The 26,291-nt window shown below is 40.7% G+C and overlaps 1 protein-coding gene across 1 annotated transcript in view; it reads right to left on the reverse strand.

The window, feature by feature from the left end:
* Positions 1-2,671: 2,671 nt before the first annotated feature.
* The window catches only part of PATJ (PATJ crumbs cell polarity complex component), a 207,377-nt gene continuing 183,757 nt past the window's right edge, over positions 2,672-26,291 (reverse strand). The window contains exons 39-45 of the mRNA XM_074961634.1: positions 21,353-21,470; positions 20,058-20,095; positions 19,492-19,614; positions 16,656-16,760; positions 10,494-10,600; positions 7,906-8,029; positions 2,672-5,157 (exon numbers count right to left, since the gene is read on the reverse strand). Of these exons, the coding sequence (XP_074817735.1) occupies positions 5,011-5,157; positions 7,906-8,029; positions 10,494-10,600; positions 16,656-16,760; positions 19,492-19,614; positions 20,058-20,095; positions 21,353-21,470 (762 nt within the window). The 3' untranslated portion in view covers positions 2,672-5,010. The remainder of the gene's footprint in view (positions 5,158-7,905; positions 8,030-10,493; positions 10,601-16,655; positions 16,761-19,491; positions 19,615-20,057; positions 20,096-21,352; positions 21,471-26,291) is intronic.

A 26,291-nucleotide genomic window follows, 5' to 3' on the forward strand; every position in this document is an offset into this window, starting at 1 on the left:
GGAGGCAGGCAAGTGGGGCAGACAGCCAACCAGAGGGCTCAAATTCTCTATGGGCTGGCACTCTGGGCATTATTTAGAGGCTGGCTCCGGCCCCAGCCCAAACCCCTTCCCTGACTCCTGCAAAAATCAGGAGTGTTGGCCATACGGGCGCCAGGTTCCCCCATCACTGTGGCGGCATTTTAAGCGACACATGCTCCATGCAGCCACAGGGATCGTGTCAGATCTGACAGGTCAGCTGCAGGAGCGTTCGCTTTTCCCTCTCGTGTTACCAGGATCCTCATTCCATAACCATCATGGCAAAGATCATGGTCAGACGCGGGTCCTCAGTAGGCCACAGGCCAAATCCCATAAATATTCATTCAGAATGTGCATTGCCTTTTGTCTGTATGCTCACTGCTGCGATGGCAGGCGTCACCAGATAGTGCTGTTACCGTCTTACAAGCTCCTTTTCCTGTGTGAGCAGCGTTCACGCTGCTTGGAAGCTGCATTGTTGCTTTGTGATAAAATTAAATTAAAAAAATGCATTGTGTTTTTTTTTTTTTTTTAAGAGGAGCTGTTGCAAGCAGTGGGAGTTTGCTCTCTGCCTTAATCTCTCTAACTACACTTAATTCTCAGGCAGAGTTGCTCCTAGGTGTTTGGGATCAGAGGCAGTGGCAGACCATCAGGGATCCTAAGCAGGAATATTTTGGGGGGTTCCTTTTGCTCCTCACCCAACCCTTAAAAATACTAATTGCATTATTTTCACAAAACAAAAAAGTATGCCAATGCAACACACACTAATACGCTGGTTAAAAAGTCCACGTTCAATAACATGAACAGCATTTTGCAGGTACCTGCATGTGGAGACAATTGTATTGATAATAAATGTGCCTCCCTGCATGGGAATAAACAATACTGATACTAAGCACTTTTATAGTAGTGCACTACGGCTCATACTGCTGCAGCTATTTAGATTGTAAGTTTTTTGGGGCAGAGACTATCTTTTTATTCTGTGTTTGCATAATGCCTAGTACGAAGGGGTCCTAGTCCATAACTGGGGCTCCTAGTCCATAACTGGGGCTCCTAGGCATTATCAAAGAGTTGTTAATATACCAGTATACTTAGAGCGGTAGAACTTGTGTGTTTAGACAAGGTCTAAGACCGTGAAAAAGATCCTTGTTCCTTTTAAGCTTAGAGCATTACAATACACTGAAAAGGTCTTGTGTGTCTTTCTCTTAAATGATCTGGATATCACAGGATTGTCCATAATATCAGAGAACAAAATGTACATAACGGAGAAGGAAAACAATAAGACTGTTTTAAATAGAGTATAAATGCAGCTAAATTAGGGATATGAAGTGTGAAACTGTGGAGAAAGATGATAATGGAATTATACACCAGTGCTCAGTGCAACTGTAAAAACGAACGTTTTATACATGTGTAATGTTAAATTAATTCATTCCACTCCTTTCAGGCAAAGGTATATTAACTGCTCCATCTCAGCATAATCATACTACCTCAATAGGCTCTATATGTCACACTTCCATGGTGGTAATCACCATTTGATTAATTACGAGGTATTTAGTGGCATTACAGCTCTTCCTCGAGTAGAAGTATAATTTGACACAATCCTTTTATTATTCCCTGTTAACCTAGTGTCTGAAAGTAGACCTTAAACTAGGGTCCTGAGTGTGTGGTTGCAAGAACATCGTTTTATACTGAGCTGTGGGGTCAGAGAGGCATTGACAACTACAAAGGTGACAGAGCCCAAGATCTTTTGCTCCTTTGGGGCCTGGCAAGGACATAGCTCAAACTGCCCTGGACTGGGGGTGGTAGAAATAGAAGGGAGAATTCCAGCATTTATTTATAATACAGAGTCAGTCTCTTGCCCTTTTCTTTGTGGTGTTAGTCTAGAAAGTATAAATAGAATTACTGACTGCCCCTGGTTGTGTCACGCAGATCACAGATTATTTACCATTCCTCCTACAACTCCTCTGGCTGCCTGGGGAAGCTATAGAGGGAACTGTGAATAAACCATGACCTTTATGAAAATAAAAGCCATGACAAATGAGGATCTTCAATCCACAGCCATGGGTCTTTTGGAGAAGACCTCGGATTGGTTTGGGGCTGTGGGGAACAGTATTACCAAAAGCTTTTTGCAAAATTCCTGCAACCAGGCTTCCTCCAGCCAAACTTGCTCTTCTGCCGAGCAACCACTTTGACCTCTGACATATCCTGCCACAATGGCCAACCTGCTCCTCATTCACACTTCCCTCCCTCCCAACTCTGTTAAGTACTCTGGATCCCAGTATTCCCAACCTGATTGCTTTGTTGGTGCTTCCCTGCTTAAAACTAATTGCTTAACACCCTAGAATAGTTTGCATCAGAGGAATTAGTGTTTTAAAGGAGTATGGATGTGCACAAGATAGCTCACTCCCAAAGTTTCACTCCAAAAGCAATCTGATTGGCTGGGAGGGATGGACTCAGCTGCCTGTCAAAACATTCTCTGATCAGTCCCATAGGTACAGATGTTCATACCCCTACTGGAAAGTAAGTGAGGCTCATTACTGTCAAGAGCAAACATTACATCCTGGGATAAAATTTAATATGGACTAGAAGCGAAATTCTTTAAAAGTACCAAAAAAAAAAAAAAAAGAAAAGAAAAAAAAGAAAAAAGAATGCACAACTCCTTAGTAACTGAATTTTATTTAGAATCTTTGGAAATAATAAAACATCTTGTTTGACTGATATACATAAACATACTATCAGTAAGTTTCATTGGTTTTTTCCCTTGCACAGAAGTAGATAATAATTTTAACAAACCAGAACACCTCGACCCAGACAAGTGTAATTGAAATTTAATTCTAGAATTGGTCCTTTAAATACTGTACTTGCCTTCCCCACATGTTCACTGGTTTATCAATTAGTTGCAATGCAATTTTTGGCAGTAACATACTCAGCACACAGAAAAAGTGCAAGTTACAAGAAGCAATAATATTATCTCAAATCTGAACAATGAGAAGTGCAAAATCTCAGCCCATAAATTCTATATTCTTTATATCAACCATATGTGCATAAGAGATGACAAATGGCCATGTAAAATTTAATAGACCAATGCTGCAATATTTTCAAGTATGCATGTAATGGTTATTTGATCAGAATAGTCATTAGATTTTGGTCATAACCTTGAAAAATTATTTTAACAAGGTGCATCTAAAAGGTTTACGTAGGTGCATTTAGCTTCGACATACTTGGATGTTCTGGCAACCAAAGGTGGGTAGTTAAAAGTTCTTCAATTCGATACCTCTGGACATTTGATGTGCATCTATAAACAAGATTCCACTAACACTTCATATTAATAAATCAACCAGCACAATGGAAATGAAATCCATTTTAAAACATAAGTCTCTTTCAGGCACTATTTATGGAATACCCACAAAATATTCCAACAAGTTAATGCACTTTGTGATTTGTTATATTTAGAGATCATTTTTAAATGAGATAAGGAAAACAACATTTTTAATAAGAGCTCATCATCTCTTCTATGCTTACTACTTTATCACTTGTAACCTCACTTCAATATACTTTTCTTTATACAGTCAGGAGAGTATCACATTTTAGCTAAAACATACTGAAGAACAGTAATTATAGGATTTTGAAAAGAAGCCTGGTTTCATTTACCGATAGAACGGTCTCTCACACAATTGATAATTAAATCAGCTGCCGATTTAAGTACTTTTCCTTGCTGTACCATCATCATCATTAAAAATTAGTCCTCTTAGCCCTACAACACACTGAGGTGCTTTCTGCAAGCCACCAGTCTCCACAAAGTCAGAAAGATTAAACTGCATGGACTTGCATTACCACTTATTTGCTTTACATGTTCACTTGCTAAATCTCTTCGTGGCATTGTACAAAACTAGGTTCTAGCAATCTGAAGCATAGGATACTGGATGGGTGGTTGTTTCTGATAACAACCTTTCCCATGCCAGCTGACACCATGCAGACTTCTGGAAACTTGCAAAATGGTTCAGTCTGCCTTCATTTAGCCTTCAGCACTAGTGGGAATCACAGCTTACGAGCTTTCACATTAGCTGAATTATAGTACCACATTATGGAGGCAAACTTTGGCCTTTTTAAGTCTAACTGTGGACACTAGTACTGCAATTCAGCACAATTACAAATGCATGTACTGAGCATCTTGGTCATTTCAGAACATTTCTTTTTCTATAAAAAATTAATTAGAACAGAATAAGACATCTTGCTCATGCCACATAAAGATCTTAAAAGACTGTCATGGAAATTTTAAGAGACCTGAAAAAAACAGGCCCCTCCCCCATTTTTTGTTTTGTTTTGTTTTTGTTTTTAATGTTAAAGGCTGAAAATTGATTCATCACAATAATCCTCACTAACTGGCCTGGACCTATCCAGAGAGATAAATATGAAAAGTTAGCATTTGACTGTCAAACTTACTGTGCAGAGCACAAACACTTTCCCAGAGGAGAATCAGATATTTCATCACTTGGAACAGTGGTAATTTAATTATGTTGTTAATGTTTTTTGGCATACTTGAAAGGACAATTAGCATAAGTAAATCATGAGTGAGATGACAAGTCACTTAGCATTTATTTCTGCTCATCAGATGAGATCAGATGATGATCTAAATTCTCTTTTGCGTGTGCGCGTTAATTTCAGTTTCAGCAATTGTAACAGGGATTTCCTACTGATGGGGATAAACTGATGTTTAACTGAAGTAAAACACACACAGTTTATTGAAGTGTTCTAAGTTAACCTTGTTGAGAGGAAACAGAAGCCACAAGATATTAAAGAAGTAGAAAAATTACTGACCAATAAGCTTCATTTATAAGACTAAATGAAACCACAGATGTATGCTAGCCATACAGACAATAGGATTAGAATATATTAATCTTATCTGGAGTTTGTTTTTCATCTCACTCAGGACTGTACATTATTAAAGCAGCTCTACGATGTTTTAAAATAATTGCATTCATCTCCACGGTGCAATGAGATTCATGATAACACTGTTAATGTTACAGATCCTTTCTGGCATTTCAGAATAGCTACAGCTTGCTCATGAGTAACACCTTCCAAAGCTTCTCCATTAACTGCTAAAATCTGATCGCCACGCTTCAATCTGCCATCATCTGCAGCTGCTCCCTGCAAACAACAAAAATGACAAACAATTTGATGTGACTTACTTCTAAATTATTTTTAAAAAATACAGCATGACACTGCTCAATAACATCAATTCTCTTTGTTACCAATTTTAAACCTCAACTCTTTCCTGCAGCCATGACTCAGTATCGTGCTGGTAAATGCTGATGGTATTTGGCAGAGACTTGATGCAAGTGGGTGGGTGGGCACAGGGGATTTGCTGCTCTGTTTGTGCCCTTTTCTGGGACATCTGTTCCTCTTCAAGGAAGGGGTCAAGTCTTTGAAGCAGGAGGGCTGTACACTTCCTTTCTTCCTTAGTCTGGTGGCTAGAGCCATTGCAGTCCTCAGTGTAGTAATCTGGCTGGGAGCTCCTGAACCCCTTCTCCTTTAATGGGGCAGAGTCCTTTGAAGGACAGTGGGACCTTCCTAGGACTTTCTATCTTGTCATGGCTCTCTGCAGGGAGACCCTTGCCACTCACCACTTCTGAGTCTGAGCCACCCCTTAGGTAGAAGGGTCTAGCAATGCGTGGCTGAGTTGGAGCATGGCCCCACTTGGCCCTGGTTTCCTTGCTGGCATAAGGAGGTGGGGCACTGGATGAGGGCCTTGTGTGTGCTGTTAGGGCAGCTGCACAGGGTGAGTGCCACAGGGCTTGTTTCGCCTTAGAGGCCTGCTCTCCTCCAGCAGCACCCTCCTAGGGTGAGGGTTTTTTGCCTGCTGGAGAGAGAAACAGCTGAAAGCTGAGAGATGGCTTGACTCTCATATGAGTGGGACGCGACTCAGTTACAGATCCCGATTCTCATTTACACAATGGCCCCGTTCTACACACTCATTTTAAAGCCCTTTTACACTGCCAAAAGTAGTCTAGCAGGACCACCATGCAAATGAAAGCCAGGCCTTTACTGTTCTGTGTTCATCTGCTTATTGGGAAGAATCCTAACCCAAGCATCTGAACTGGTATAGAAGATCAAAGAGAAAAGTATTTATAGAAACCTGGAAGCTTTTACTTTTATTTATTTTTTGCTCAGTGCCAAGGGTGGACTTTATTTTCCCTCCAAAAAAACGTAGGTAAAGTTACATAAAACAGAGCAAAACACTGTAAGATGTTCCACTAAAACAACTAAATGTATTGCTGAAGGCATAAGGCTCCCAACGACATAAAAGGCAGGATGCATTATTATTATTATTATTATTATTATTATTGTGCAGTAGTTCGTGGATGCATCAAGGATGCATCAAGGTTCGTGAATGCATTGATGGCTTTAGGACAGGAAAATGACACTAAACTCCAGGCCTTGTGCCAAAAGCTTATAAAGGCAGTCTGCTCTCCATCTGGGCTGCATCTGATGGGCCTTGGAATCAGTATAAAGCAAACCAGTGATTAGAAACATGCGTAGAGAGTCTACGCAAGAGGTTATTTGAAGGAAAAGACAAAAAGGCATTCTGAAATGTAAGTACTAGTCCCAAAGTCTTTTCTTCTATTGAAGTTTGGATTCACTGAAGAGAAAAGCAATTCTAAGTGCCCGGAATACTCTACAAAATCACTGGCCTGAGATGTTTGCATTACTCCCTAGATATTTATGCAGCTTTACATCAGTCCCCTACCATTTTTTCTGTTCGGTCTCTTTCATTGAGACTGTACCATAAAAGTGACTTTATGCTAACACATCTTTCTGTTACCCATTCCGAATTCAATAGGGCTAGAATTGAATTGAGCCAGAATTCCAGATCTTGACACCAGTGAGTGATGGGGAAATTAGGATGGGGATCTGCACTTCATGGCTAGTCCCTATTTTTACGATGGGCCAAACCAAGATCTTGGATTCATGCATGCCATATCTTTAGGGAAGCTTGAAACCTGATGCAAATTCTGTGGTTCGGTCCATGTTTACACCTTAGCTGCAAGAAAGCAAGACTGTCAGGCTGCAGGCAGGAATCCTCCTCTTGAACGAGAGCAGAGCACAGGAGGTAAAACCCCCACAGCCACTTTCAAAGCTTTTGAAACTACACCTTTGAAAGTTAAAAAAGGAGAGAAGGGGGAGGCTGTGGTGGTGGTGAGCACTTCCCAAGGGGAAACAGGGAAGTTAAAAATTAATAAAGCCATAGGGCCTGATTCCCCATCACCCTGCCCCTTGTGAAGTCATCTACACCAGTGCAAAGTGTGAAACACTACTGTTGTGATATGGTAGCATTTTATACCCAGTTTGCACTGGTGTAAGTGACCTCACAACATGCAGGGCAATGGAGAATCAGGCTGACAGCATCTTCCTCTTTCAGAGAGTCTTTTCTCATCCAAGTTGGCCACAACATGGACGTGAGAGAGCGGCTGACCACAGAGACCTGAGTTTTACTTCTGGCTTTGCAATTAACTTTGTGACCTTAGCAAAACATTTAACCTCTCTGCAACTGTTTCCCCAATGTAAAATGCTACTTATACACTTGTGCACAGCACTTTGAGACCTACAGATAAATAATGCCTTATACAGACTATTTTAAAGATGTTTCCCAAATACATGGAGTAACGTATTTGCTCAGATGAGGTCTCTCTTTCCACATGTCAGTATAATGAAACAGCAGCTTTTCCCTCATCCTTGCTAGCTGTCAGTGAGCTTTGGGCCCAGGCAGTGATGATCAAATCACGCATACCCAGACAAATTGGACACAAGTCTTTTGCATTAGACTTGTTATCTGTTCCTAACGGTAGGGTTTTTTTTTTAAAAGATATATGCAAAAAAGAAAAAAAAAAAAGATACCTTGGCAAATATAGTCTTGACATAAATGGGCAGGTCTCCATGGGGACTTCCATATCCCCCCACAATACTAAAACCCAGGCCATCAGAACCTTTCTCCAAAGCAATAATCTTAGGCTGAGGAGCCCTGAAAAAACAATGAATATCACTTAGAAGAACAATATATATCCAGTGTGTGTCTTTTTGTAGAAGGAACACTTTCAAATAGATTCAAATGGACACCCATTTTCCTTTTAACTGTTTTTCATAAATTTCACATACCATGGCTCTGATCCCATGTTGGAATGCACTAGCATGGACCTGTGAACCCAAGTAGAGTCCCATTGACTTCACTTTGTATATACTTATTTTAATAGGATTCAACAAAAGCACATTATCCCCCAATAGCAGACTGTGATTCAGGAGTAAGGCCCACACAGTTGCTATGTGTTTTTAAATACGATTTGCTCCCTGACAGGTCCATCTTCTGCCCCAGTTTAGGAGAAGTGAATTTGCAACATCATTTCATAGCAACACAACATTATCGTCTGACTTCAGAGGCAATGTTTCTAGTGGACAGAACATAACACCGGAAGCCAGAAATTCCTGAGTTCTAATTTCAGATTTATCACTGCCTTATAGCGTGGACCAAAGAGTCACAAAGGCCCCAATTTCTAAAGTTACTCTGTGCAGGTTCAGAAGTCTACCAACCTGGAGCAACATGCAGTATTGGGGCTATAATCATTCAGATCTCAGTTTCCCCATATGAAAAATGGGATATTCTTCTCTCTCTCACTGGTGTTTTGAAGCATTACTAGTTCATGAGCACAAGGTAATTTACAGACATAACACACACTGTAAATAATGGAGCTGAATAAATAGTTTACAATGAAAAATTTATTTGATGGATTTAGTTTTTCCGCTTGCTTAATATCTGAGAAGCCAGTTTCTTAGACTGATTCACAGTTTGGAAAAATATTCAATATTTTTTTCTGTATCTGACTTTTTTTTTTTTTTTTAAACTTTATGGACTGAGAGTATTTGATTTTTTGCTAATCTAAGTTGGTTAAATCAATCTGATTCGTGCTCTTTGACTGGAGAAGTGCACAAGCACTCAATGCAAATATTAGCACTTGCAAGCTTAAAATAGTTCCCACAACTTCTTAACTTCAAATGAAAACTCCCTTTTTTCAAATATTTGTGAGAGTTCACATTGGATAGATGTACATTCATGGAAAGAGAACACAAGAGAGGCATGGATGTTATTCATGCAACAATTTGAGATAATGTGATATATTTGTGATTTTTTTTGTTTTTCCAGTTAGTGCTAAGCATTATTATTATTGACTAAAGGAACAATACAATGAAAAAGCTAATGGAAGATGGAATCTCTTTAATATAAATGAACATCTTCAAGCTCAGCAAAATGCATGCAAATGCCAGTCTACCACATTTCTTGCTGTGCAAATGTTTTTCCCTTCCTGAAACCCACTTCTAAAGAAACTAGCAGCTTTGTATTTGTGGAAATAGCCTATTTGAGTCCATGTACGTAATTTATTTACTAGAACTTAATTAATCTTGTAGAGTAGTGATACACTTCAGCTTTAGTGCAGCATGAGGTTTTCTAGCATCCCACTTGTAGTCTGTGTTCACAAAATGTTACTAGTGTCCCCAAATTGTCCTCAATTTCTTAAAATAAAGAAATAAAAATCAAACAGCAAAAAAGAAGGGCAAAAGGAGCACAAAATGATAAAGGAAAGATTGGAAGGACCGAGGAAAGGTTGAAAGAGCTAAACATGTATAGCATGGCTAAATGTCTGCAACATAATCTTAGTTATATCGCAGGGTGAAAAGAAATTAATCTGAATATCACGAAAAATGATCAGACAGCGAGCTCTACCGCAGAATAGTCTCCCAAGGAAAGGGTTGGGAGCTCAATAGCTTGGAATACTTAAAACTGGAGAAAGCACTAGAGAACATATGGTTGAGAACAATGCTGTGTGGTACAGGGATAGACTAGATGACCTTTGCAGGTCTTCTATCTCTAAATTTTGGTGAGTCTATGTAATAAGTGCAATTTGCAGAACATCTGTAATTTAGATATCTGTGATTAGATGTTATTGATCTGTATCTGTAATATTCCTTTATGTTATTAAGGGGAAAAAGAGTCAAGGAACAAAGAAAAATAATTTTGTTGCACATTTTGGAACATTTAAATCAACCTTCCGCTTTCTGAAAACCTCTTCTTCTTTAATCCCCGAGATGGTGGATTATTTTGAATTGCAATTGTCATAACTCATTTCAAAGAGGAAGCTGCAAAACACATCAACTGGAAAATCTACGGAGATGTGCTTTTTGGAAATCTATCAAAAACAAAAGCATGAAGATTCACATTTGAATTACCAGATGAAGGCAGGTATGGTTCCTCTCCTTGCCAGTAGAGGACAATAGTGAGCATTTTAAAGGTACTGAAAAATTAGTTGAAAAAGAAACGACAAGAGAAGAGAGCAAATACACTGTCCATGCCTGTGCGAGGGGAAGGGAAATGTTTGAGTATCCTTTAGGCAGTACTCTGAACTAGAATACTCCAACATCAAAGAGTGCATACTTACTCTGGATCTTCAGAATGACCATCAAGAGTAGGGGAGTTAAGATTACATCCAGCAGACATGCTCTCTAATTGGCTGGCTATGGCACTGATATTGGTGTCGGCTACAACCTGAAAGTCGGGATGCAAGAAAATGTCAGTAATGGGTCAGACTGCTAAACAACATCTTTACTTAGTACAAAACAAACACTGAGTATGTTAAGAAAAATGGCTACTTTTTACAATCAAAACCTCAGATAAAATATTTTTTTAATCTTTTAAGTCCTTTATAAATTGAACTCAAATTACATTCAAATCACGGAGAAATTTAAGAGGACCACCAATTTTCTGCCAGGATACAGCACAACACCTTTATTCTAATTTAAGGCCAGATTATGGCTTCGTACTATATTAAGTTTTGTACACGTTCCTGCATTGTGGGTGGAGAGAGGCCAGATTCCAGGGTCAACAGCAGATGAAGGAACAGGGGGACATAATGGTGCCCCAGGGCTGGTAGGAAGGTCTAAGAGACACAAATGGGGCATCAGAGCGGGTACGAAGCAAAGGCTATCTAACCGAAGACCCTGATCACTGGTGAATCCCAGAGATACAAGCATCCATGAGGCTGAAACTCCTACTCCTGTAGAGCAAAATAACCCTAACCTTCCAAAGGACCAATCTGTTGGAAGCTACTGAATGGAGATCTCAGTTGTTCTTCCCATTCTTCCCCATATCTCTGGGTTTTTTGTTTATTTCTCGTTGGAGGGAGAAAATCTGGCCTTCATTTTAATCCTTCTGCCCCCACAAATTCTAACGTCTCCTTCTCACTCCACACCTTATATCTGGGTAATCTCACCCACAAACACAAATTCAACTACCATCTCTATGTGGACAATTTACAGATCCACCTCTCTACTACAGACCTGTTTCCTTCTGTCCAAACTAAAAACTCAGCCTCTCTCACTGACATCAACTTGTGCATGTCTACCTATCAGCTCAAACTCAACATGGCTAAAAGACTGCTCTTAATCTTGCCCTCCAAACCCTTCCTGCTACCTCCTTTCTTAATCACCGTGGACATCATTGCCTTTCCATCTGTCATTTAGTCTCATATCCTGGATGTCATCTTCAATTTGGACCTCTCTCTAGGCCTCACATCCAGATTATGGCTAGGTTTTACAGATTCTTTCTGCCTAACACCTTTAAGATATGGCCTTTTCCTATCCATCCACACAGTTAAACTCTTGGCCAGGCTTTCATCATCTCGTGTCTCCATTACTGCAACATCCTGTCCTCTGATGTGACAAACGCAATTTTGACCCGCTGATATTCATTTATGATCCTGCTGCTGCAAAGATCATTTCCTAGTCTGTGTCACCCCCTCTTTGCATCCCTTCTCTAGTTGTCTCTTCTCTATCGTACCAAGCATAAGCAATTCTTCTTTGCTTTCAAGGTTCTTTATGACCTATCCCCACCCTACCTATCATCTCTCACTAGGTATCAAAAAGTCAGCTCCTGCCTCCAATCAGCCAATGATGTCAGCCTCCATGCCCCACCTGTTAAATTTTCAAACAAGCACCTTCGTGTTCTCTCCCATGCTGCCCTCATGCTTGGGACAAGCTTCCACAAAACAAATTAATTATTCTCCTGCAAAACCCTTCTTAAAACTTTACTTTGCTGTGAGGCCTACAAAAAACTTGACAACTGTGGGGCTGAAAGCCACCACCTGTCAAGCTGACCAATTTTGTTTCATTGTTTCCTTAGACTTCCTAGTCTGTCAGTATCCATCTGTTGTCTCTTATCTTACACTTAGATAGTAAGTCTTTGGGGAAGGGACTAGCTTTTTATTCTGTGTTCACACAGTGCCTAGAACAATGGCATCCTCATCCATAACTGGTACTATGATAATACAAATAAATATAACCAACAACAATAGCAGCAAGTAAATTCAAATTGAAACAATCTACATCAACTTTTATTAAAGTTAGTTAAAAAGTTTGCTCACTGCACAAATAATTTGATAGCTAACTATTACTTGAACACGCTGCCTAAGTTTTGCAAATCACATGGAAAAGACTCCCACAACATGTAGGGACAACAGGGTTAGTTAAAGATAAAGAGACCGTCTCCACTCTAAAGTAATTTTTGGTTCCACAGAACGTTAGTTTTAGATCATTCTCTCTTTGCAGAAAACGAAATGAGGAACCGTTATGAAGTGGTTTGGGACTCTTCTAAACATTTGTAGCTACAAGCATGTACATTTCATTCAAACTGAGTGTGGAAAGTGGTTGCTCCCCAACTCCCTCCCTGTCTGGCCAGGCACACTGCTCCTGTTGATGCTCATATTACAACACAAGGAATTGCTGTTGACAGAGTGTCTTTAGATACATGCCAATGACAGGAGTATGCTGCATAGCTATCATTCCTATTCATGGCCTCATTTTACCACAATTAACGCTCACTTTTGCTTCTCCATACATGCAGCAGAGGGGAGCACATGGCTCATGGCAGGCAAAGGGACAGATTTTTGAAGTTCAGAAACCCACTCAATAAATAACCAGATTAAAGCTGATGCTCCATGATTCATTCATCAGTGATCAATACCTCCCTCTTCAAAAGGAGTGGATTTTTATGGCTACAAGATAAGCACAATTTTTAACGTTTTCTAGTATTAGTAATTATGCAGAATATTTAAACAGAAATAAATGAGCTGTATTTTTCTGCTTCTACCTGAAAGTGTGTAAGTAGAGAACACACAGGAAGGAACTTAATACTTTAGATGAAACCAATGACATGAAAGGTGAAACATAAGGTGAAGCTAAGTTCAAGAATGATTTACTTTCTCAGTGAAACAAATAGAAGTATAGAAGGCTTCAACTCAATCCATTCTTTGAAGTTCTCTGTTTATATGCCTTGTCTCCAATAAAGTATTTCCCCTTCTCTTCTAGACTCTGTCTGTATTCCTGCAACATATTCTACTTTCTGTGGGCCATGTAAAGGAGCCATGTACAAATGTGGAGCTCAGAAATGCCTCTCTTCATTATCTAGTAAAGGCCACGCATTAGTGAACAGCTTTTGCTTTTCACTTCCCATGGGTGAACACTCTACTCCATGATTCAGATGACTCCATGAGATAGCAAACCTGCTTCTCAGCCCCCTGGCCAGGTCAGAGGCAGGTAGCTGGAGCCAGACAGTGCATGGCAGCTGCTGCGCTGGCTAATGGCACGGAACAGGTGTCCGTGGTGTTTCCCCGTCTCCTGCTGCTGCTGCTGGTGCCCGGGGGCTGCAGCTGCTCCTCAGCATCCAGCCCCCTTTCACTGCATGTGCAGCCGATAAGAGCCGCCCGGGCAGGTGGAGCTGGCTCCAGGGCTGGCAGAGCCCTCAGGGAGCAGAGATTTATAATTTTTGGTTGCACCCTCCCCCAACCCAGACAGGCTCGGTGGGCTGCTAAGGTGAGTCAGGGGGTGGAGGTGGCACTCCCCCCCGGGCACTGCCCCCCCCCCCCCGAAATAGAAATCAAAGTACATCTATGCCCAAGACCTTCCCTCTCCCTGGTGGCCGAAGCCTGGAACCCCACAGGGCTAAAACCCCAAACTCCCCCTTGCCTGGCAGCTGAAGCCCAGAGCCTTGAGGCTCCCCATCTGCTGGGCCCTGGAGTTGTTAATAGTACATGGGGGGGGGGGGGGGACTCAAAGAAAAAGGTTGAGAACCCCTGTCCTAACCCATCAAACAGTGATTCTTAGTAAAATCATCAAGCAAAAACCAGAATGCCACAGTTTTAATGGGAATTTCATGTTCTAGGTTTCAGGCTCATAATTCATTCCCTTTGGGGTAGTCAGGGCAACAGCAGAAGTCCACATAGTTCAGAAGGTAGGAGCTGGAATAAATTTCTTTACAACAATATTCCAGTAGGGGGGAAAGTTGTCGTATTTCCTTGTTAAATAAAACCCGATGGCAAAATAAATCTATATTCACAAATCTGTGGCAGTAAGAATGTATCAGAGTTCAACAACCTTGTAAAAAGCTTCTTATCTCATTACTACACCTGCAGAAAGCAGATTAATTTAAACTGAAGCATCAAAACAGCAAGAAGGGATGATTGTTCCCCCGAGAACCTAATCTTCCATTTGCAAACTCCTTTAACACCCTTCACAGGACATCTCGATAATAAGCCTTTCCACCCCAGTGAACACAATTATCTGACCTTTCAGTGCAGTTTGCCATGAGGTGGTCTAACTTGATAATAAATACAATTACTTAATGACATGTCAGTCATGATTATCAGACTGATAGAACTATTCCACTTATATTGTTGTAATAAAAAAGTATTAAAAAGTACCAATACTTAGCATTAATATAATCATTTCCTGATCATATTTACAGCTTCCACTAATATACCTGAATACTTTGTTTACCTGTCTAATTGTTATTTTAAAATATAAAGCAATTTTTTTTTAATTGTGGAAAAGGACTGCATTGTATTGAGAATAAAAATACAAAATGTGTAAGAGAAAGTAAGCAAATTCTAAGCTATCTAGCAGTTGTGAATGTGAGAGGAAAAAACTTCAACTTCTATATACTAGGACCATTTTCTAAAAAGAAATGCATATTACAAAAATGCTTTCTTTTAAAACGTGAATATTTGACAATATGCTTCATTAGAAATCTTAATCTTTAAAAATACATAATGAGCTAGTATTTTTTGCACTCCATCTAATATCAGTACCATTTGGTCTTAAATCATTCTTCTTCATATTCTAATTTGTGAACTGAGTGGATATCAGAACAACAGTACTGATTGGCAGCAACAATATGATAAACAAAACAATTTAACACGCAAGATCTGCAGTTGGTGTAAACCCAGGTAGCTCCAATTGACTTCAGCTGCAGAACTAGCTCAACAACTACCATGTCACCAGTCCAAGAACAAATATAAAAGAGAAGAAGCTAGTCCAAAACACTAGGAAGAAACTGAATAATCCTGAACTCAGTTTTAAATGTTTATTTTAACTTTGTTGAACAAAATAAGAAGCGTAAAAATCTACTAAGATTTGCTTTGCCATAATATTAATAATATATTTTAGAGGGTTTTTTTTTTTTTAAAACTTGGTTTCTAATTTTTATAGTAATTTTACGCATCAGCACTACTTTGAACCTCCTCTTTGGCATTTATTTTCCCCATTTCTTTGTGTAAAGATTAAGCTGGATTTGTTTGTTTTTTTGATCCCAGTAAAAAAAAAATAAAGAATAAAAATAGACCAGTAGTGAGCAGAATAGTGGGGAACAATTAGACCACTAAATGACAGTGTCTTTCCACCTTTCTGCTGATTTACAAACACTTAAGCAAACAACTGCACTTTCCTTTCAGTTTCAAGGTTGAGTATTTAGCCTTATATCTAGCACAACTGGAGTAAGCTGCTTTAGATCCGTTGAGTTCAATGGAGTTACTCTGATTTACATCATTTAAGGATCTGACCCAACAGGTTAATTTGATGTCACTGCACTATTTATCACAAGCTCTCTTTTTGAAATTTTCTTTGTAGATTTTTGTATCCAGTATTTTCCGCTTGGCAGGTTCAAGTTGTGTATATTGGAGACATAGAAGAGGGCTGCTGGAATAACAAAACAAAACACCCTACACGTTCTTCAACAGTGTTTTTTCCCTCCCAAGATTACTCTTAATTGCCACATTTATCAGCTGTGTACCCAAGTGCTGCAGTTTGGTTGATAGTCTGTCCTACGCACTAATATATTGAATTGAGATGTAATAATTTATACCAAACACAACTAGAGTTTTAGTTTTTTTTCCACTTTCACGAACAAGGAAATTAACACTTTGGACAGCTCAGTCCCAGCCTAGCAGCACAAGAAAAGGAGTCATTCCATGTTTGTAGCTAACTTACTTTGAAAAAAAGTGTTAGAAGCTAAAAGCTTTGTTGCTTTATCATGTGTAGCAACAAGTCATTTTGTTCCCCATGTTATGCTTTTATATAATCACACTCACAGTCTGTATGGGTGGCAATAAAGAACTTTTGAATGAAAATAATAATTTATTGCTTTCATCCTGTATAATTCACATCAAGAAGCACCCCACTGCGCTGTGATGTCTTGTGCCAGTGGTGCTTAGTCTTTTTTGAACACCACTTATCTACCCTCATGCAGCTGCATGTTCAATTTATCACCATACCTGCAGGATAATGCTCCCATAAGCATTCTTTAGGAGATTAACAGCATCAGCATGAGACAGCCCATCCAAAGGTTGCCCATTAATACTGACAATCCGATCTCCAACCTAAAAGTACAACAGTAATGGAAAATTACTAGCATTAAGGAAAATTAAATTTAAGGATGCTTAAAATTCCTTATGAACTTGGCACTGCACACTCATGCTTCTCATATACAGTATGCCTTTTGTGAGGATTCTGTATTTCCACTGATCATTCAGCATTCTTCAGAGGAAGGATAATGCACGTTCCTTAAAAATAACAGCCCAGATAAACAAAGAGGGGTCATACTTGCAAATGTAAGCAATAGACTAAGGAGAATGACATTAACAACCAACCATTTCCATTCCACATGGAAAGGCCACATGCATGTCCACGTACACGGATAAGGAGAGGGGTGCGTGTGTGTGTTTTAACTGTAATATAAGAAAGCAGACACTATCCATATTAATTCATAAATGAGTAAATATAGAAGCTTTGGAGTCTAATAAAAACATATGCTAGTGATATACCGCGCCTTAGCTCCCTTGCAGAGTTCCATTAAGCACGGGTCTATGCTAGTGGATCTCATTGTAGGATCAGAGCCATGGCTTTCCTGTGCACATTACATATATTCTTCTTTCAAGTACGTCATTTGCATAGATTATGATTCAGTTTCTAAGACCAGAAGGGGTCCTTGGATAGGTCTACACTGCAATTTAAAACCCACAGCTGGCCTGTGTCAGCTGACTTGGGCTTGCAGGGCTCAGGCTAAGAGGCTGTTCAATTTCAGTGTCGATGTTAAGGCTCGGGCTGGAGCCTGGGCTCTGCGACCCCACAAGTGGGGAGGATCCCAGAGCCCAGGTTCCAGCCTGAGCCCAAATGCTAACACTGCAATTAAACAGCCCCTTAACCCAAGTGCCACAAGCCCAAGCAAGCTGACATAGGCCAGCCACAGGTATTTAACTGCAGTGTAGACAGGTTACTGTGATCATTACTCCTCGGGGAATTCTGCGCCACTGCATATGTGCAGAATTTTTTTCTGCGCAAAAAATATATTCTGCCCCAGAAGTGTTGCAGTTCTGCCTTTCACACACCAGAGGCTGTTGCCACAGCAGCCGGCTGTGTTCTTCACACCACCCTGCCCGTGGAGCCAGTGTAGGAGGCATAGGATGTGTGTGTGCTGGGAGGGTGGGCTCACAGACTGATGTTCAGAAGGGCTGGGGGGCAGGGGGAGGAGAGACTGGGCAGGGCACAGAAGCTAGTGGGGTGACAGCACTGAGCTGAGGCTGAATACGAGGGGGGGTGCAGGGCCACATGAGGATGAGAAGCTAAAGGGGTGCAAGGAGATGAGAGGGGTAAATGGGTGAGGGGCACACAGGGACGGGGGCAGATGTGCCTGACTGAAGAGGGAGAGGCTAGGGGGTCAGTCAGGGACTGCACGGGGGAGGCTCCCCAACTCCCTAACAATCCCCCACCCCAAACCCGTTTCATACTTCTCCCAACCACACCCAACAACCCTCCAGGTTCACTCCTGGGCTCCTTCTCTCTCCCTCAGCTCCTCCATTACCCCTGACTCCCCCAAGCCTTTACACTGCTTCTAAGGGGTGCAGTAAATACTTTTCTGTATTGTAGTTTAAATGAATTACTCAAAGTTCTGTATTAATTTGCATAGTAAGGAATCTGTCAAAAAAAATTCCTGAATCTTTTTTTTTTTTATATTATTACAACAGATATACTTGCTGACAGGTATTTTGAAATAAATTACCAAAATAATTATGCTTATATTGTGTTGCTTTGACAAATAAAATATGCAGCATTTTGTAGAATTCTAAAATATTGTGCACAGAATTTTTAACTTCTTGATGCAGAATTCCTGCAGGAGCAGATCTAGTCTGACCTCCTGTATAATAATGTAGGATTTCCTTGAAATAGTTATTTCAACCTAGCGTATATCTTTTAGAAGAACATTCAGTCTTGATTTAAGAATTGCAAGTGATGGAGAATCCACCACAACTTTGAAAAGTTGTTCCAATGGTTAGTTATGCTTCACTGTTAAAAATTTACATCTTATTTCCAGTCTGAATTAGTCTAGCTTCAACTTCCAGCCATTGGATCTTGTTATATTTTTGTTTGCTAGACTGAAGAGCCCATTACCTAATTTTATTTCCTAATTTTTGTAGGTACTTATAGACTGCAATCATTCTAATAACGATAGTTATCCTGAAAGTCTACCCACTAATCGCGGGATGTTCAGCACAATAGTTTATCAAAAACTGAAACATAAGAGCAACAGTCTTTCGAATTTACCTTATAAAAGCCAAGTGGCAATAGGGAAAGTGTAATTTTATTTAGTTTTGGCACCTGAAAAAGTCAGTTTCAATTTAAAATCAGCTACGTGTTGCCAGAGTTTTTGTTTTGTATAAGATCTAAGGGGTACCCCAACTGTTGTCCATGGACCACCTATGGCCTGTGAAGCAACTGCCTCTGATCCTTGCAGAGCTGACTGGTCATGTAGTGCTGACTTTCCCCTCTGTTCCCAGCTACTGGACTGCATTAAGAGACTGTTGCAAATACATTTAAATACCTCCTTAATGTTACATTTTCACAGACAATCAATGTAATTGTCACGGGAAGGTACTGCACTCAGCAGCAGCAGGCACAGGCTGTCTCTGATCACAAATGGGAGGGAAGGGGGGTCTAAGTTCCTATCCAGGAGTGATCCACACTTACAAATGTTTGAGAGCTCCCTTTCTAAATGAGCACCAGATAAAATAGTGACTAACAGAGGATGCTATCTATAGTCCTCCTTTAACTTACTTTGAGCCTTTGGGTACGTGCTGCTACTCCACTGGCTTGAATCATGGCGATAAAGATTGGAACATCTCCTAATGGGCTTCCCTTCCCTCCTGCTATACTGATACCAAGGGCATCATTTGGTCCCTAAAAGGAAGAAACATATCATAACCATTCACAGTGTAACAATCTATAGCTCTGTGTGTATGTGCGTGAGTGTGTGTATGTCTATATATAGTCCCCATCTGCACTCAGTGATTCAAGACAACAGTTCTGTTAGGTGACAGCCTGGTCCTTTATATATTACTATGGGACTTACTATAACCAGCCACATTGTACTCATTGTACAGAGAACTATGCTCGGTAGCAGGTGTTTGCAGGATAGGGTCCCAAGCCTGTAAAAGAAACTGATATACCCAGGCAGGTTGGACATATTTAATTCAGTAACACCACCTCACATATATAGCTATAAATAAAACCATAAAGTGCCAACACCAATTAAATAATAATGCAATTTTGCATGCCAAAAAGTAGTGAAAAATTAACAGCTTTCGTTGGAAACAACACCTTTCAGAAAATAACTCACTGACCCTCATTATCTCCACAGTTCTCAGGTCCATATCTACTCCTACTAAAAAAGAAACAAACAATTAGCTTCTGTAATTAAGAGATAACATAATTAAGAGATAACACTGTCAGGTGACAATGGTCTCTGGCTGACTAGCCAAAGTTATCACTGAGCAGAAGCAGAGCCCTTTTGGGTGCTGATCATGTGACAAGGACAGGATTTCTGTTTCACCAAGTGATAAACATGGATACAATCACTCTATTTGATAGATGCCATTGTGACATCCACTGTACGCAGCAGTTGCTCACATAATCTATTGAATGGCAGTGTTTTGTTGGCCTAGGGAATATAGACCTATTGTGTGTTGCACTCAATTAAAGATCAGCTTATTATTCATAAATCACAGTGTCCCCACCACAAAGGGTACTGTATATGTCTGGTTTATGCCTGCTAAAGTTCTATTGATTTCCTTTCCTAATTTGTGCTGTATTAGTAAATAACAGACATCAAGTTAATCAGTCTGTCTGGCACAGATTCCTCGTGGCACACAACTAGCTACAGCGCAAGCTAAAAAGCACTAAAATTATATGAAAGAATTGGAGATGGTCTAGAAGCAAAAAATGTGAAACTGGAGCTAAATGGCCTCAAGGATTGAGTATTCAGATCCAGGGTTTTGACGGGTAAGTCTCTAGAAAGGATCTCTCAGTAACTGCTACTCTGAAACCTATCAGTAACTGTGTTGGCTTTAATTAAAATATATCAGATATGTTTCTGAAGATCAATGGTATCAGTCTCTTTCAAGAATTAATGATTTTGATTAATATATAGAAGTACTTTTCTCTACAGATTATATGTATATTATATTGCACATACATACAGTACAGAATGGTACTACGGGTTATAAAGGTTCTCTCAGCCTGAGTTTTGGATCAGCACACTGCTAATGAGTTGCAAAGATGGAAGTGAATTATGGAAGGCATGGCAAACAAATGGCAATATTTCAGGCCCTCTCAGGGATAGAGGTAAGTGATATTAACATAGGAAAGAATCTTGCCTATTCTAGACCTCAGGTTAGGGAAACTGGGGAGGAGAGTGGGAAGTCTATATTTAGAGAAGAAGGAAACATTTCTCTGGAAATTTACTTTAAAATAATGGCATTTGCTGGAAGCTGCTCAGGGGGTTTGGAATGTCAAAATAAATCTTGTGGGAGATGGATAATACAGGACTTTATTTTTAAACCAGCATAACAGAGGTTCGTGTCTCTGAGAAATAACACACACACACAGAGTGATTTTGGCATCTCTCTCTAGTTTGTACCTGAATTTCTCTGAGATGCATCTGCCGACAGCCTCTTGGTGCTGACAAAGTTCTGTAAGGTAGTGATGACTGGAGCCAGTGCAGGATGAAAGTGACTATGCATGCTGTGTTGGTTCACCTGAAAATAAAGATAAAACTAGTAATTGTGGGGCAAACCAAATGCTATAGCCCCAGGTTTGTTCTTCTAGAAGTGAGGGCCCATCTGTGCCAAAGAAGTGAAACTAGAGATAGGTTCGATGGCTTTCAGACTGGAGAGTTCCTGCATCCACAGGGCTCCTGTGCTGGAAACTCAGGCATCTATCTACTCCACATTCCTCTCCAAAGTGGTCTATCATCCCTGGTCATACACGCAATACTGGACTTAGTTATAAAGGGCCAGATTACACTTCTTAGATACACCTACGGTGGGGACCACCCAGACGCTGATCTGCTCCTGGCCCCATGGAAGTGGGGATCAGACACCTCCATGGCACAGTTCCATTTGTCTCTGGGACTGCGTGTGAGGATGGATGAGAGGGATGGTGCATTTTCCACTGGCAGCCTGTAGGGATTCTGCAGGTGAGTTAGTACAGCCAGAGGGGACATCAGTTTTGATACCGAGCCTCTTTTGTGCTGGTGAATCCCCCCCTCAAAGGAGTGTTCCCATGGCTGCTGCAGGTAGGAAAAGCAACACAGTCATGCTGCCAGGGAGCTGTAGAAGGCTATAGCCCGGGGTGGCCACACTTACTGACCCTTTGAGCTGCATACGATAATCTTCAGAAGTTCGAGAGCCAGGTGCACCTGCCGGGGCGCAGGGCTTCAGCTCCACGGGGCATGCCGGCTGGGGTTTGCGGCTTCTGCCCTGAGGGAGGCACCTGTCAGGGCTTCAGCCCTGTTCCTGCTGAAACAGAAGCCCTGAGCTCCCCAACACCCAAGTCTGGAAGGTGGAGAATGGGGGGAGAAGAGGGGTGGGGCGCTCTGCGAGCCGCACTTCAATTGTAAAAGAGCCGCATGCGGCTCACAAGCCGCTGTTTGGCCACCCCTGCTATAGCCACTGCAGAGGCTTCTGGATGTACGACCCTATGCCCTTCCACAGATCCCCAAGATTCAGAGATCTCCGAAGATCCATGAATTCTGGTGACCAGATGCGACTACCTCTGTAGTAGAGCATGTTACATTTTGCTTCTACTCCACTGAAGGAATTTGGGGAAAAAAAAATCTGTGGATTTTCATGGAATTTCCCTGCCTCAGGATTCTGCCAGAGGATTTTCTGTGGAAGGGATGGATTATGGGGCTCGTGTTTGGAGACCACATAAAGAGTGCTCAGCTTCCATGTTGAACAAAAAGTTTCTAGCCCTGTGCCTTGCAAAGATAGCTGGGAAAATGCAAATATATATAGTCTGAATTAGTGACGTATGGAACAGCTGCAGGGCTCTAACTTCTGCAGCAGGACACTGTGGGGTGGTGGGGACCAAAACCTCCTCTCTCCCCACAGACACTTTTTTCACGGTAGGAGTCAATGACGTTTGGATTGTATCCCACAAATCATCTTGCTGAACTTCCCCAAAATTCTCAGTCTGGCCCTGTGCACAAGCGGTTGGGGCAGGAATCGTAAATGCTTTCGGATGGGTGGGGAGTTATTTTGTGGGCCCATCTAAACTCTTAAACCTCATCAATCATAGATTCTCTTCCCTGGGACAACCTGCTGAGGGATTTGTTAGCTAAGGCTAGGATAAATCCACCCCAAGGCCTGGATTTGTATCCAGCGAGGGAGACTGTATTTTTTATCCTACTGCCAGTGGCTTTAATGAGTAACTCTCTAATCCATGGGACAGCGCTACTGCCTGAGAGACCCTCTCATGTGGGTGTACTATATTAAAGAATTAGACTGTGAAAGCAGAAAGGAACAGCAAGGGGGCTGGACCAATAAGATTAAAAGTTGAGTTTGGTGATGGTAGAGAGAAGCAGAGGATCATAAATGGATACTTTTATTTTGAGTACAGGTCCAATCCATGGGTATAGAAAAAGGACAGAATGAGATAGAAAAGTAAGTGGGACAAAGAGCACACTTGTTGTTTGGATAACTGGAACTAGGTGAGTGACAAGCCATTTAATGTACTATTCATTTCTATCCAAATCTAGGAACAGAGAGGTTCCAACCTGTGTGGATATTTTCTACAGCTTTTCATCCATCCCTACTTTAATCCCAGCGGCCAAGCTGCAGCCATGCATGCTTTGCACCAAAGAAACATTTCTAGTCAAATAGATTTTCAAGCCACGAATTGCTAATAAAATTTCTGGGGAATCAGGATTAGTGTTCCTTAGAGTGTACGGAGAACTCATTAGCACAAGCTCTCTGCTCTCTGGAGAGCTCCATGGACTAGTCTGGAATAAAGCTCAGAAATAAATGCATGTAGGTCAGACAAGTTTCTGTTGAATAGTTCAGAGTGAGGCAAATCTTAGATATGCAGTACAAACAAGGCACATATGCTTATGCAGTGAGAAGGGGACATGTACTGCAGAGTACCATTAAATGGAAACAAAAAAGAGTGATAAATGGATTGTCACAAAAAAATCTGTGTTTACCTATGGAATTACATTCATTGCTGTGTGGTTTTATAAAGCTACAACATCATCTGAAAATCTTTTCTTTATAGTACCACAATTTACAGTAACTTAAGAACTGTTTGCCCAATCACCAAATTTAAATGTTTCGACTATTGGGCTAAGGTAGAACATTTTAAAAATGTTGATCCACATAGTGCTTACAAAGTTAGAGCTTCAACTGATATAAATTGACATAGAATACTTAAACTTTGGTGGATCTATGTGGAAAACTGAGTGGGAGCCAGGTTTTCAAAAATCATTTCTTAGTTCACATACCTTGGTATTTGCAATTGACCAGCTTGCAAAATCCAAGCTTTGAGGCACTTAGAAATTGCGCATGAAAAAAAGTACAAATGTTAAGGCCACTTTGAAAATTTAGCCCTGGATTTCAAGAATCTACTCATCATGCAATTATCAGAACTCAAATCAGTTTTCACCCTACTTCCCCCAACTAATGCATACTCTATAGGACAGACACTTTCAGTGTCAATAATAGTAATACTGACCAAAACATGGGCATCAAAAACTCCTAAATCCATATGTAGGCACTCAAATAAAAGGACCAGATTTTCAAAGGTGTTGAGTACCTGCAGCTCCTATTGAGTTCAGTGGGATTTGCAAGTATTTCAGAGCACCTCTGAAAATACCTAAATATGAATATAGGATCCTAACTTTAGACACTGTGTCTGTATGAAAATGTGTCTGTATGGTTACACCATGATACAGCACTTCTCATCTGAGGAGCTCAGAGTTTTACATACACCCCTGTCAGGTAAGTATGATCCTCATTTGGGTAAACTGAAACACAAAGATGTTAAATGAGGTTCCCAAGGTCTCAGACAACATGTTAGTGGCAGTTACAGGGGTGTGTTGTATACTGCTTAGAGTAGAGTGCTGGGTATCATGGGTTCTGTTCCTGGAGGAGTCCCCGCTGTGCTTTGCCACCATCATAATTCTATATATTAATTTTGGCTCAAAGCCTGGCAGAGAACTTCAACCCTTCTTTCTCTGTAGGGAACAGAGGTTTTCAGGAACTCAGGGTAAAATCTTTCAAAAGAGCATAAATCTCATTTTCAAATTGATCTAGCACTTAGGAGCGTAAGTCCCATTAACTTTCAGTAAGACTCAGATTCCTAAATGTCACTTTTGAAAATGGAACATAGGCTCTTAAGTGGTTATTGAACAAGTACAATTTTCAAATCATCTTCTCTCTTACTGACTTTGGAGATACATCCATCCAGATTTCTAGTTCTACCAGGAGAACCAGCAGAAGTTTTGTTTTGTAGGTCTCTCTACCCTTTCGCATCCACTCCAAGACTCCCCACAATCAACACTTGCTTTCTTTGCTGACTGACCCTCATCCACTCTCAGTCTCAGTATTTTTCCCTCTTTTTCAGCTACACTCTTTAACAATTATGAAGCACAGAGAGGCAGTACTGGCTTATTTTCCATGGATCAGATTTTGTGCAACTCCTGTGTGGCTTCACAAAGAGGGGAGAAGGCTGCAAAGAGCTCTCTCCTTTTTTCAGGAGATGATCAAGATCAGAGCCTTTGCTCTCTCCCAGCACACATGTGGGTGCTAGTTGCCATAGTGGGGGGGTGAGGCTGGGCTTCATACCCCTATGTACTTGCCCATACAGCTGGCTGTGTTCAGAGTAGGAGGCAGTATGCTGCATCTTCAACAGCAATAATGTGATCTCAAAGCATTGCCTGGGTGCCCCAGGGAGAAATCTGATTTTCACAATGTAAATACTTTGGTGAGTGAGCCAGAGTTCCCAGAAGGAATCTCTGTTATGACCGTAAGTTTTCCTGGTCAAAACAGTATGATTCAAGTGAGACGGCATCCCATAATGCCACTCTCCTCTGTTGCATACAGATTTCAGTTTTGATGGCAACACCGTTCACAGTGCAAGTGCTAAAAAATTGGACTGGTTGAAAACTGAAGCATTTTCCTTTATTTTGGAAAAAATAAGTGAAGCAGAAAATTGTTCTGTATGTTCTTTGAGTGCAATATTTTGCACACAGCTCTGCTATTATGAGCTAGGCAAAGATACACTTTAGTGTCATAAAGTTATTTTGGGTTTACAAAAATAGCTACAGGAACATAGCATTCTGATTCTGGGGGGAGGGCAGTTTTATTAGATGGAAAAGTGATTAAATGTCTGTGGTATGCTCAAGCCAGAGACATGCTGAAAATGAAAGCACTGGCCCATTCCTCTTTTTACTTGCCCAATATTTAAGTGTAGGACACCTGATTTAAACATCTTGTAGATAGAGATTTACTTAAAACTACTGAAAAAGAACAGTACTGTATAATGATAATTTTAAAACAATAATCCACCTCCCAGATTCC

This window comes from Natator depressus, chromosome 8 (assembly GCF_965152275.1).
Source record: "Natator depressus isolate rNatDep1 chromosome 8, rNatDep2.hap1, whole genome shotgun sequence".
NCBI lineage: Eukaryota > Metazoa > Chordata > Testudines > Cheloniidae > Natator > Natator depressus.